This window comes from Macrotis lagotis, chromosome 2, assembly GCF_037893015.1.
Source record: "Macrotis lagotis isolate mMagLag1 chromosome 2, bilby.v1.9.chrom.fasta, whole genome shotgun sequence".
Taxonomy (NCBI): domain Eukaryota; kingdom Metazoa; phylum Chordata; class Mammalia; order Peramelemorphia; family Peramelidae; genus Macrotis; species Macrotis lagotis.
Window position 1 is genome coordinate 68,015,214 of NC_133659.1, and position 13,743 is coordinate 68,028,956.

General features: G+C 41.7%; 1 protein-coding gene across 2 annotated transcripts; it reads left to right on the top strand.

Annotated features, from left to right (window-relative positions):
• The first annotated feature begins 488 nt into the window (after positions 1-488).
• On the top strand, positions 489-13,354 carry CACYBP (calcyclin binding protein). 2 transcript variants are annotated; one of them, XM_074222090.1, is made up of 6 exons: positions 489-698; positions 7,555-7,774; positions 9,861-9,957; positions 10,273-10,372; positions 12,261-12,355; positions 12,999-13,354. In XM_074222090.1, the coding sequence occupies exons 1-6, from the start codon at positions 678-680 to the stop codon at positions 13,153-13,155; spliced, it is 690 nt and encodes a 229-aa protein (XP_074078191.1). In that variant the 5' UTR covers positions 489-677; the 3' UTR covers positions 13,156-13,354. The 2 variants fall into 2 exon arrangements, with proteins under 2 accessions (XP_074078191.1, XP_074078190.1); XM_074222089.1 differs by lacking the exon at positions 489-698 and adding an exon at positions 1,231-1,649.
• Positions 13,355-13,743: the final 389 nt, after the last annotated feature.

Below are 13,743 nucleotides of genomic sequence, written 5' to 3' on the forward strand. Positions count from 1 at the left end.
GTAGCTGCAAGGGCTGCGTGGTTTTCCTGCAGCGGCCGGTCGGGCCCCGGAGGCCCCCGCGCGACGATGGCTTCCCCCGGCGCGGCGCCTGCGCACGGGACAGGGCGGGGCTCAGGGTCTGGCGGAGGCTGCGCGCCGCGGACTCGCGCAGGCTCCCGAGGCGCCTCTGGCTGGAGGAGGGGCGGGGCCCCGAGCCGCGGGAGCGCCTCTGGAGGCTGGCCGACTCGCTCCCGGGCTGCCCGTGCGCATGCGGGCTGAGGAGCGGCTCGCGCACGTCGGACCCCTACGCGGGCGGCGGCGCCTCGCGCACGTCGGACCCTTACGTGGGCGGCGGCTCGCGCACGTCGGACCCTTACGTGGGTGGCGGCGGCTCGCGCACGTCGGACCCCTACGCGGGCGGCGGCGCCTCGCGCACGTCGGATCCCTACGCGGGCGGCGGCGGCTCGCGCACGGCGGACCCTTACGTGGGTGGCGGCGGCTCGCGCACGTCGGACCCCTACGCGGGCGGCGGCGGCTCGCGCACGTCGGATCCCTACGCGGGCGGCGGCGGCTCGTGGCAGGCGGGCCCGCGCTCTGGCGGCGGCGGCGGGAGCAGCCAGGCCTTGGCCGTGTGGCACTCCCGGACCAGCTCCCTGCGGGAAGGCGGCTCGAGCAGCTCCTGGCGGTGGCAGCGAGCCATGGCGGCAGCCCTGGAGGAGGTAGGCCCCCCTTGGCGTCGAGCCCTTCCTCCGGCCGTGGCGCGGCCCGGCCCCTCCCCCACGGCGGCCGGGCCGGAGGCGGCCGGAAGGGCCCGGCGCGAGCGCCCGAGAGAGCAGCCTCCGTTGGAGTTCAGAACATTCTCGCACCAGACGCCTGAGCCTGCGGGCGCCCCGAGCCTGAGGCCTCTGCGCGGCGGAGGAGCCCGGGCTCGGCGGTCCCCGGAGCCTGAGGCCTCTGCGCGGCGGAGGAGCCCGGGCTCGGCGGTCCCCGGAGCCTGAGGCCTCGGCGCGCGGCGGGGGAGCCCGGGCTCGGCGGTCCCCGGAACCTGAGGCCTCGGCGCGGCGGAGGAGCCCGGGCTCGGCGGTCCCCGGAACCTGAGGCCTCGGCGCGCGGCGGGGGAGCCCGGGCTCGGCGGTCCCCGGAGCCTGAGGCCTCGGCGCGCGGCGGAGGAGCCCGGGCTCGGCGGTCCCCGGAGCCTGAGGCCTCGGCGCGCGGCGGGGGAGCCCGGGCTCGGCGGCGCCTGCAGGCGGCCTTCGCCCGGAGCCCGCGCCGCGGCCCCAGAACCAGGCACTTGGGCGCCTCTCCATGTAGTCGTCGTCGTTTTACAGATGAGGAAACTGAGGCATCGTTTTCAAAATTGGACCTATGAGGGATACAGTTTATCCCCCGGGTATTTGGAACGATCTGCCTCGTGTATTCATTTCAATGAACATGGGGTTTTGGGGCTATTTATTGGAGATGATCTCTGTGGGCCAGGGTATAGAATAGGGACCAGAAGTCAGGAAGACTCATCTTCTAAGAGTGAGGCCCTTAAGCCTGCTTGCCTCAGTTCCCACTTCTGTAAAATGAACTGGAGCGGGAGACCACTGCGCTGTTTTTGCCAGGAAAGCCTCAAATGGGATCATAAAGGACTGAATAACAACCATTATTGGATTAGAAACTTTTTAATTGTGAGTTAGTAATCTTTTTAATTGGCAACTTTTGGAAAGGCATTGTTTAATGAGATATGCACCACTACAAAGTTGGAAATGGTGTACCTGACAAAATATGGATGACTATTGCTGTTGTCCGGTTTTGTTTTTCTTAATATACCACTGTGAGTTGTGGAATACTCAAAATTGTTGGTCATCTAAGGGCCAGTAGATAAAGAAATTTCAGATTATACACAGTTAAATAGTTTGCAACATCCAACAACAAAATGGATGAATTTGATGAGATAAACCAACTCTTGCAACATTTTACCAGTAAAAAGTAACATACAAGTGGAGGAAATTGATAAAGCATAACCAAAGCTTTGTGAGGATAAATGAAAAGACATGGGGGGGGGAATATAAAGATAGAAATAAAATTGTTACTTCCCTAAATGAAGTTACGTTCTAATAAGGGAGGTGACATAGAAGTTTACATTCAATACAGAAAAAATGTAAGATAGTTTGGGAAGGGGATGCAGATGGAAATTAAAAATTGTTTACTATAGATGATAGCCATAGTATGGATTCTTGTGAGACCAGGAGTTCTAAGAGGTCAAGTTTTGGAGGGGAGCACATTCAAGAATGGGATGTTGCCAGGAGATTGGGTGTCCCATGTATCACAGTAATCAGGCTAGCAAAAACTGCATTAGAGAGTTTGAGGACAGGTAAGTAAAGTAACAAGTGGAAAGGTGTGGGGAGTCTTGTTGGGAAGATATTTAACCTCCTTCTCTCTCTCCCCCTCTGCTATCTGTAGGCTGCTTCCCTACTGCCTACAAACACGTCTGAATCCTATCTTCAAAAACATCCTCATTTGATATATCTGCAGTTATATCCTATCCTCTCATTTACAGCTAGACTCCCAGAGAAGAATGTTTATAGTTTGTGTGTCTCCTTTCTATTTTCTCATTCTCTAGGCCTTTCCTTGCAGAACCAAAAAAGTGCTGGGCCTGGTCCAAGCACTCACTAATAGCACTGTCCTTTTTTTGGCTTTGTTCTGTGAAGCTGGGTGATGTCAGGATGCACATCAAATCAGTAACTGAGGCTAAACACTCTCCTAATGGCTCTAACGGGGGATTTCTTAATTCTGATGTATACCCCATAAAAAACTCCCTAAACCCGCTTGTTAGCCAGCTATTCTCCTGAGGTCCTTGGTTCCACTTGCTTTTGGGATAATAAAGTGTTCCCTCAAAACGAGCCTGTCAAGCTTTCTTCCTCATTTACATTGAGCCAGGTCTTAATTGGCAGTCCTACTGACCTCACTCAACTGCAGTTGGTCTTGCCTAAAATCTAATGATCTCATCTCAGTCCCCATCTTTCTTGACCTCTTTTCAGCCTTTGACACTAGGAACATTATCTTGTTGATACTTTGTTTTCTCCAGGTTTTGTGAACCCTATCTTCCATCTCCTTTTCAGTTTTCTTCATCCAGCCCTCATCTGGAGACTCTGGGGCTCTGCCCGGTCCTTTCTCCTCTCTGTTATACACGGTTTTATTATATGATTCCATTAGCTCCTGTGGATTTAATTATTGTCTCTTGATTCTCACATCTACTGCTCCCAGCCCTCTGCTGACTTCCAGGCATGGGTCTCTATCTTGTTTTTTTCTATAGTTATTTTCAAATTCTCTTCCCCTGCCTCTCACCGCCTTTGGACTGTAAGCCTCTGGAGAGCAGGGTCTGTTTTCTGCCCTTGTTTGTACTCTTAAACTCATTACATTCCTCCCCAAACCCTTCCTTTTCTTGAAATTCCTTATTATGATGAAAGTAGTCCCATAGGGTCTACCTGTCACCTAAACTGGCAATCTAGTTGTTGTTTGGCCTGCATATCCAGTCTTGTTACCAAAGTCAGTCAGTTTTACCTATCTTTTGGATATTGTGCCTTTTCTGCTGGCATATTGCCATCCCTCTGGTGCCATCACCCTCTCACCTTGTGTCTGTATTATTGTAATTAACTGTTATTTGCTCTCCTTGCTACAAGCCTTGCCATTCCAGGCCCATTTTCCGCTTAGCTTTCATAATCTGTCTAAATTATCAGGCTGACATCAGTTACCACCTTTGATCACATTCAGACAGCTCCAGTGGCTCCCTTATCATCTACAGGATCAAACAGAAAATTCCTCTACCTGGCCCTTAAAGCCCTTCATAACCTGGCCATGCTCTAGTCTGGTGAAGTCTACCACCTTGTTATCCCACAAGTTGGTCTCTTCCCATTTCTGGGCATTTTCACTGACTAGCTCATTTTGGAATTCTCTCCTATCAGACACCTGGCTTCCCTGAAGTTCCAGGTCAAATGCCATCTTCAAGAGGAAGCATTTTTGATTACTCTTAGTGCTGGTGGTTTCTCTTTGTTGTTATCCTAGGTGTATCTCTTGGGAGGGGTGGAGGAGGGCTGTGTATAGTTTGTCCATAATTGTTGAATATTGTTTATCCCTTTAGACTGGGTTCTTTGAGATGAGAAACTGTGCTTCTTTGTCTCCATAATCACAGAACTTTTCATGCTGATGACTTGAGAAGGAGCAGCACCACTCATGGGAAGAGTACCAGGAGGGAACAGTGTCACAAAAAATAAAAAAGAGAAAGCTTCTTCTGTTCAGGAAGAGAAGGAAGTTAGTGATCGAGTGCAAGGTCAAGAAGAATGAGGATCGAGATGGGCCTGTTGGATTTGATTGGCCAATAGATTTGGTGGTTGATCATTGGTGACTTTGGAGTCTGCTCTGCTCAATGGCTTCCAACCATTAGCAATTGCTAATTGAGTGTGGTTGGAAGCCATTTCTCAGATAGTCAATGGAGGCCGAGTATAGTTGACTTTGCCAAGGATTTTGACAAAGAAGGGAGGAGAAATACAGGATGTAGGAAGGATTGATTGGGGGTTTCTGCCCAAGATAAGGGAGATTTGCATATGTTTGTAGGAGAGAAGGAACTTGTTAAGAGTGGAGAGAGTGAAGGACATGGAGGTCAGGGTGATAATGCCAGTATTCTGCTAGAGAAGACTGGAGGAAAGAGCCTAGAGAAGTTTGATGAGAAGGGCATCTCTTCCTCTGGAGGAAATGGTAGGGGATGTCAAGGAATTGCACAATGGGTTCTATACTATAGCTTTGATTAGAGTTTGGATTTTTTTTCTTTTAAATAAATGATGAGAAGATCTCAGATTGGAGATAAGGGGGGAGTATGCAATAATACAAATACATTAATGAGTTAAGAAACTACTATAGTAAGTTTATTTCAGAGGACATGGCATTAGAGCATTATTTAAGAATGAAAACTAGATGTGGAGGGGTTGGGGATGCTACTGGGAAAGATCTGTTCTTCCTCGATCATACTATGGAATGCTTCCTGTACTGTGGAATTACTGTGGAAAATTAGCTGACCACAGATAGTTTTTGTTCTGTATGAATTTATCTTTTAGTTTTGGTAAGAAATTAATATTAAAAAATTTGTCCATCAAAATTTTGATTTGTTCAGAAATACTCTTTAGGTTTTTGCAAGGCAAATGGGGTTAGGTGGCTTGCCCAAGGCCACACAGCTAGGTAATTATTAAGTGTCTGAGACTGGATTTGAACCCAGGTACTCCTGACCCCCCCAGGGCCAGTGCTTTATCCACTATGCCACCTAGCTGCCCCTAAAAATACTCTTTAAAAGGTAAAATACTCATCTATTTAAGAGAATTGGTAATTTTTTTTGGTGTTTTTTTCACTGAATATGCTACTGGGGAATAAAATATTTTTTATTATAGATTCTCAATTTTATTTTTCATAAAAATATTGTTAAGTGGTAGCTTTGAACTAGCTGTCTTGCTTGAGAAGACTGAGACTTTGTCTTAGCAGCTGTCCACATTCATTGGCTTAGGTACCTTTTTTAAAAATTTATTTAAGCTAGAAACTTCTTTTAAAATACTAGTTCTGTCACTACCAGGGTAGAATCTTAAAATAAACTGAAATAGCTTCTACATAGGGTATTGTTTGTGTGAAAGAAAATAGGACATGAAGGTTGGTTGTTCGTTTTAATTTAAAATTACTTCTACTGTGCCATTAGTTATTCAAAAACGTGATTTTTAGTGAGTGGGGATCATTTGTAGTACTTATCCCTCTTTCTTTCCTATTCCCTTCTCCCAGTTTGTTTTCCTCTAAAACCCAGGCTCCTGGTAGTAGGGCAGGATTAGAAAGGAGTTAAGAGGACAGGGCAGATCGGTGAGTGTCTGGGAGTTTCCATGAAACACATGATGTAAAGATTAAGACTTTTAAAATTATCTCTACATCTGTTCCCCCAAACAGAACTTGAGGGCATTGGCTACTAAGAAATTGCCACAGTAGAGTTCAAATAGTATAAGAGAATTGAAATGATGGAAGGATTAGATAAATCTATTGGGCTTCACATACTTAAAGAAATGAATGTTTATTTCATAAGCAGCAACACTATATTTGTGATCGAAACGTTAGTAGTTAGGCCATTAAAGTGCATCATTAAGTTCCAAAGAGTAACTCTTGTCACAGTATATTAAGTGCACTCATTATATTAAGACATCATAGATTTGCTGATCCCACAGGAACAATGTTTATTATAGAAAAATCCTGAGGGTGTAGACAAATAAACTCTCCAGTCAAATAGTTTGGTATCTAGTTTCTTGTAGTAATCATAGAAGTTGTGTGAAATATGGACTGTGGATTTTTAAGGATTTGTTGTCCCACTTCTTAGGATCATATATCTAGAGCTAAAAAGGGACTCAGCACATCTAGTCTAATTTCTGCAGTTTTCCTGACTTTCCCAAGGTCTAGGGAATTCAGGTTTTTTTTTTTATAAGTTGCACTGTAATCATTTATTATTTTTCCTTTCCTTTTTTTTTTTTAAATACTATCTAGTGGTGTTAGGGCTGTCTGTTTTGAAGGAGATAGTGACTTTTCAATCATGGCAGAGTTTCAGAAAGAAAATAATTGTTTTGGGCAGGGTAGTAGATCCCTTACATCCTTCCCAGCTCTGATTATGTGGGTTTTTTTTTTTAATTTGTCAAATCTTTTTTGGGTAAATGAGGAAGGTAGGCAGGGTCCAGCTTAGCCCTTCTTGGCTGCAGCCCCACTGGCAGCTGCAGAAGGTGATTCTTTATCAGATCCATTATGAAGGAATAAAACATTCTAAAATAGAGAAAGTCTCCTATCCAGTGAAACATGGTAATGTTGATCAAGAAACTCAGAATTGATTATCACTTTGAAAGGGGAATTATTAAGTGAGGGGAGGGGGGGGGGGCTTTCTAAGGAAGAAGGGAAAACTAATGAGAATTTAGACTTATTTGGAGGGGGGGGAGTTGAGGTATAGTTGCAGGACCTGTGAGAGGTACATTTGTTCTGTTATATGCTGCTTTTGGGCATCACTTTAAAGAATGATAATTCTTTAAATTATACTAAATTATAAATGCTAAGCTGGAAAGCATTTAGAAGAAAACCACCAGAATAGTGAAATCATTCCACAAATTAGTTGAAGGACCTGAGAATGTTCAACCTGGAGAAGAGTGAACTGAGGAGGAACATGATAGCTGGAAGTATTTGAGGGACTAGCCACATGGAAGTGAGATTGGATTTACTTTGCCAGGTTCCAGGAAAAAAATTAGTGGAATTCATTTATTTTAAAGGGAATATTTAGGCTTGATATAAGGGCAAAACTTGTTATCCAAAAGTAGATGATCTATCTCAGGAGTTAAATTGACTTCTTTCCATAGGAAAGTTTCAAGCAAAACCTGAACATTTATCAGGCAGGTTAATTTTGATAAGTTATGGGTTGAAATATGAGGTTTTTTCCAAATTACATATTGTGTTTCTGTGAATCATACATTGAGATGGTCTTCCAAGTTAGAATTATGTAGAAGAACTTATATCTTATTTCCATTTCTCTTTAAAAAGCTACGGAAAGACCTGGAAGAAGTGAAGGAGTTGCTGGGAAAGGCCAGTAGGAAAAGAATCCGTGATGTCCTAACAGCAGAAAAGACCAAGTTAGAGACAGAAATCAAGCACAAGACAAAGCAGAAAGGACACGAGAAAGGAGAAACCATTGATAATGAGAAACCAGCTGCTGTGGTTGCCCCCATTTCAACTGGATACACAGTGAAAATCAACAATTATGGTATGGCTACTTGTCCTACTTACAGCTTCTTTTGCTTTTGTGTAAACTCACCAACTCATTAATTTCTTTTTGTTCTCATTCTCGTTGTAGATGGTAGGAGGGGGAATATGGGGTCTCTCCTTTCTTGTTTAATGTGAGGAATTTTATTTCTCAGTGCTATAGATGAGAAAAAATACTGCTTTCCAGAAGACCTATGCAAGAAAGCAAGATGGTTTACATTAAGGGCAAGTGGAGAAGGGGAGGGCCAGTAATAAAAAAAGATCCACTGAGTCCTTAAAAATGTCTTTGCACTCTACTAGACCAATCACAAAAATTTTTGGAGACGAAGAATCTCTTTATGGCAGAAGCAGTGGTTTTTTTGTGGAATGAAAGGGTTGTTAAAGATGAGAAAAGTGGGTCTCATAGGATTGAAATGCCATCTGAGCAAATTTATGGGGGGGGGGATGTGTCTTGTGCAAATATTTGAAGACGTTATATGGAAGAAGAGGGTCGATTGGGCAGATCTAGAAACAGTAGAGAGGGCAATTTTGTCTCATTTTAAGAAAAACTTTGAAGAATTTAGCTAATTTTTAAAAAGGTAGAATGGACTGCATTAGGAAGTAGTGAATTAGTTCTCTGTCTTATATTTATGCTGTTGGACTAAATGACTTGAGATTTCCCAGTTTTTAAATTCTGTGATACCATTGAAGTGCTTTGCTTAAAGTAACACAGCTAATTTTGTCAGTTTGATAACGGGTTCTTAACTGAATCTGTTAACTTAAAAAATTTTGATGTTTCATTATAATTGGATTTCTTTGTAATCCTATGTATCTTATTTTATGCATTTAAAAACTTTATTCTGAGGTGTCCATGGGCTTCACCAGACTGACAAAGGGGTCCATTTCGCAAAAAAGGTTAAGGAAGCTTGGACTCCATTCCTAGTTCCTGATTTCCAGTTGAGTGTTCTTTCTACCTTCCTGCATTATTATTTAAAATTTGGCTCAACATCTTCTTTGTTAGAAGTCTACCTGGTTAATGTTCATTTACATAACATCAACATTTCTACTCCATCCTGATAACTAAATCATGGCTTTCATTTGTAGTTTATGTACATATTCATGATGATTTGAAGGATTCATTAGGTTTTAAGCAACTTGGGGAAAGAAGACAAACTTTTGTTTAAAAAAAAAGTCAGCATTTTTTAAGTGCCTGCAATTGTGCCACGCTGTATGCTAAGCATTAGGGATACAAAGAAAGGCAAAGACATCATGTACCCAGTTGGTATCTGAATAAGTAGGATTTTAAGACCTGAAGCAGGATTCTGAGAGCAGCTTTGGCGACTGAGTGATGTAGTACCAGGTCCTTGATTGGGCCCAGTGCACCTCCCATTCAGAGCTCAGCTCTACTTTGAAGTATGCATCCTGGGACAATCCTTTCACTTTATGTATTTACAACAGGAAGGGTTTTGGAGGAGTATCTAGGGTCCCTTCCCAGCTCTAGATTCCTTGGTCACCAATTTTGCTGCTAAATTTAAACTCTGTGAAATTGGGTCTGTGAATTTTTGAGTCTCTTGTATGTGGTGGGAACACACCCTGAAACGCCATGATTCAAAGCTTACTTAATGGATGAAGAACTGGACATTTAAAGTAGAAAAATAGCTTGAAACAAAAAGTTTTTTCACAGTGCAGGTGGTGCAACTGAGTAAACCACTAGAATATTAGATTCATGACCAGATTATATTTAGCTTTCACATTTTCTAAGAGATTCTAAGGTCTTTTCTAGTTCTGTGCTTAATTCTAGGCCTTGTTTTTGTGATTGATGGGTATTATTATGGAGCTATCACATTAAGTTTTCCAAGCCTGAGTTTTCCCATCTGTAAAATGGAGGAGTATAGAATTTATACTATAGACTTGTGAGGAAAGAATTTTGTAAACTTGTATTTTCTGAATATAAACTTTTATTGTATACATAAAAAACACTCCCATTATTACATTCCCTCCATTTTTCTATTTTTATTGCCAAGTAGTATTATGAGCCATAGCTAAATTACATATTATGGAGCAGATTCAGAGAGTTGTCTGGCTAATTTACCTTTCTGTGTGTGTAGGATGGGATCAATCAGATAAATATGTGAAAATCTACATCACTTTAAATGGTGTTCATCAAGTCCCCACTGAAAATGTACAGGTGCAGTTCAAGGAGAGGTAAGTATACAGTATAATTTGGAATACACTGCCTTTTGTGGTTCATTGATGGTTTTATTAGTCATGATACATTTTTCCTTGAGCCTCCTGTATTTAATTTTTTAATCAGTTTCCTCATTCTATGGCTTTGAAAAATATGTGTCTATAATTGAGATATAGACTCAACAAGTACTGCAGGGAGCATCAGAGATTATAAAACCCTAAAAAAAACCCTTTTAATTTCTCAAACTTTTTGACCCTTCCCTCAAAATTGTGCCCTTAAAAATGTCTCAGAACCAAGAAGATAATGCATCTGCCATGTTATTTACATTACAGGTCATTTGAAGTGCTTGTAAAGAATCTCAATGGGAAAAATTACTCTATGACTGTCAACAACCTTTTGAAGCCCATCTCTGTAGAAGCTAGTTCAAGAAAGGTGAGTCTTATAGCTTTTTCCTTGTTCTCCTTTTTAAAAGCATATCATTACATTGTATTTTCATTTTTACAATCTGCTTAACCCAGACCTTGCTGAGTCTAAAATAGTGAAAATTCAGAGTTTGTATTTTCACTCCTCATGGTGAAAAGTGATTGTTATATTTTGGAAGTAAGGAAAAGCTATTTAGTGCATTTTTAAAAATAGGGTGAGCAATGGTGTTTTTGGCCAAGTGTGGTAGCACAGGTCTATTATTCTGGTGCTAAGGAGGCTGAATATCCCTTGAAGTTGGGAATGCTGAGCTAAAGTCAATGGGGTGGCACCAGTCTGGTGATTCCCTTGGAATGGGGAGCCACCATGCTGCCTAAGGAAGGGTAAATTGGCCCAGGTTGGAAGTAGAACTGGTCACAGTTTCAGCAGTGGAGTCATGTCCCACTGGTCACTTGCATTTCCAGTTCAGTCTCAAAAGAAATGTATAGATAGAGAGATAAAGCTGTCCTTTTAAGACTTTTTTCTACTGGAGAGTTGATGAATACTAAAAATGCACACACATGTGCTTGCATGTGAAATTGCAGTTTCTCTGGATGTGAATGGTATTTTCCCACAAGTCCTTTGGAAAACAAAGATTTAAAGTATATTTTTGTTCACAAAATGTGGGAACAAGGGAAGTGGTACAAAATGATGAGCAGTATCTTAACACAAATCTATGAAAAAAGGAGAGGGGAAATGAGTTTTCAGAAAGCTTAATGTGAGCCCCAACCGAATTGTATCATCCCAAGAGCATTTCTATATGAGACCAGAGCAGAGATCTCTTACCATTTCTAAAGTGATATAGTTTATTGGTGGCAGTAGAATTGACATTGGATTCAAATATTCAAAAGAAATCTGAGCTGTGAAACACCTTGAAAGCACAGAGTGATTAGCTAGAGAACCCAAGGGAGTAACTAATAAGTATACAAGGAATTTTAGAAAGATCTGTGGAAGATTTAAGAGGATAAAGAGATACGAGGTTTGAGAATCACAGCATTTTATCATGGGGGGGGGGGATACTGAAGTCAACCAGCAAAATCTGCACCTAAGCAGGGGTCCCTTTGAATCTTTAAATTGTGATAATACCTCATGTGACAGAAAATTCAATCAACTGGGGCAGCTCATTCTGTTCCTGAACAAAGTCTGAATAGGGAGGTTTTTTTCCTCTATGTCAAAAATCTGCTTCTACCCACCACACCTGATTTTTGTGTCCTGTGGGATCACACAACAAATCCAACCCCTTCTACATGACAGACCTTCACTTTATTATCTGTGGCTCACTGTTGTAAAAATCTTAGTATTTGTAGGCCAAGAGCCTTTGGACAAATGATTTTGGAATTATAACTTTGTTGAATATCTAAGCCAACTTGCTTATAATGATAGAAAACTGAAGTTCTCCCCAAAATAAAGTGACTCTTACAGCAACAATGATAAAGTTAAGTGGCAGAATGTGAACCTGAACCTTTTGACTCCAAGTTGAATGATTTTCATTACAAAATGTTCATCTTTGAGTAGTTTTGTGGCATTTTATTTCTCCCAAAGCACATTTTCATTGGTCCTTAAAACAACCCTTTTAAATAGATGTTATCAGGTGTTACATGGTGCCCTTGCTATGGAATATGCGTAGAGAAGAAAAATCACTAAAGATCAGAAGATGAGGGTCCAGACACTTGTGCAGTGTATACCCTCTGGTCACACCAGGTAACTTCTGAGCCTGGCTAACTTGGGCTTACTTTAGGAGTCAGAGAAGATAATGCATAAATGGATTTATGATGGAGTGGAAAAGTTAAAAGTGTTAAAAGTATGCAAAGGGAGAATCTGTCATATTTTATATTTGTATTTTTTTTACTGCCTCTTCTAGATCAAGACTGATACAGTTCTTGTATTATGCAAAAAGAAGCAGGAACAGAAATGGGATTACCTGACCCAGGTGGAGAAAGTATGCAAAGAAAAGGAGTGAGTCTTTTTTCCTATATTTCTTTTTTTTTAAGCTAATGAGATTAAGTGACTTGCCCAAAGTTTCTTAACTCCAGGGCTGGTGCTCTATCTACTGTGCCACCTAGCTGCCCCCTTTTTCCTCTATTTCTAAGAATTGCAATTTAGGTAATTGTTGAAAATGATTGTATGGTTTTAGACTGCTGACACTTAAATTTATTACAGTGATTTTTGTTCTGGAGGGTAAGCTGATTTGAAAGGGCTGTCTTTTAAGTTTTGCTACTTCTCTGCTGTCAAAGCAAATCCTGAGGAAAGCTTGTGACCAGAAATTCTTTTCACATTTTAAGTCCAATGATATTTATGGGGTGTGTGTGTGTGTGTGTGTCTGTGTGGTATCTGACTCTGTGTATTTATAGACATGCAGTAGTATCATACTCTATTGTCTTAAGGTGATGAATTGAACTAAGCCAGTTGTCTACCTTCTCTTTTAGGCTGCTAGCCAGAATTGGGGAAGAGCCTTGAGTTATCTAACCTTGGCCTCCTAGAAACAGTTTTAATTGGATGGTCTAACTGGCCCAGTTATATAAAACAATATTCTTTTCTGATTAAGTTGGAGGTATATTTTGTTGTAAAGTTTTATTTTTTTTTTTATTTTTCTCTACAGAAAATCTTCCTTTGATAATGACACAGATCCTAGTGAGGGGTTGATGAATGTTTTGAAGAAAATTTATGAAGATGGAGATGACGAAATGAAGAGAACTATTAATAAAGCCTGGGTAGAGTCAAGGGAGAAACAAGCCAAAGGAGAGAATGAATTTTAAGACAAAAATGTCCTTTCAGCCACCAATATGGAAAAATCCTTTCCAATAAGGAACTATTGCTGAGCTGCACGGATGCATTTGACAAGTATATTGTTTACACAGCCTTCTTCCAAGCAAAGACCATGAACTCTTTCCATTTCATGCTGGAGGATTTATTTAAAATAAAATATGCTTATTTTAAAACACTTCTTTCAAGGAAGGTTGCCTTAGTGCCCTGGTTTTTGTGTGCAAGGAGAGAGGGTCATTGTTTCCTCACTTAAATGTCAAAAAAAAGTCTTGCTAATTAAAAAGTTATATATTCATTATATCTAGTGTTCATCTGCACAATTAAAAGGTTGAACCTACAATCATAGTAAACTTGCTTTTCCTTCAAGGTTGGCATGGATCTTTAGTCTTTCAACTTAATATTTTAGGAAGAGCAGTTATAAAACTTGAGGTGTGAGCCTGTATATAGGTTGTGGTTATAAATTGACCCTTGCTCCTCAAGGAACAGGGAAAGGGGAAGTTGAATTTTCAGTTACTGCTATGATGATTGTTATAAAAGACTTGATTGAAGTTTTAAAAGATGAACTTAATTACTATCTATAA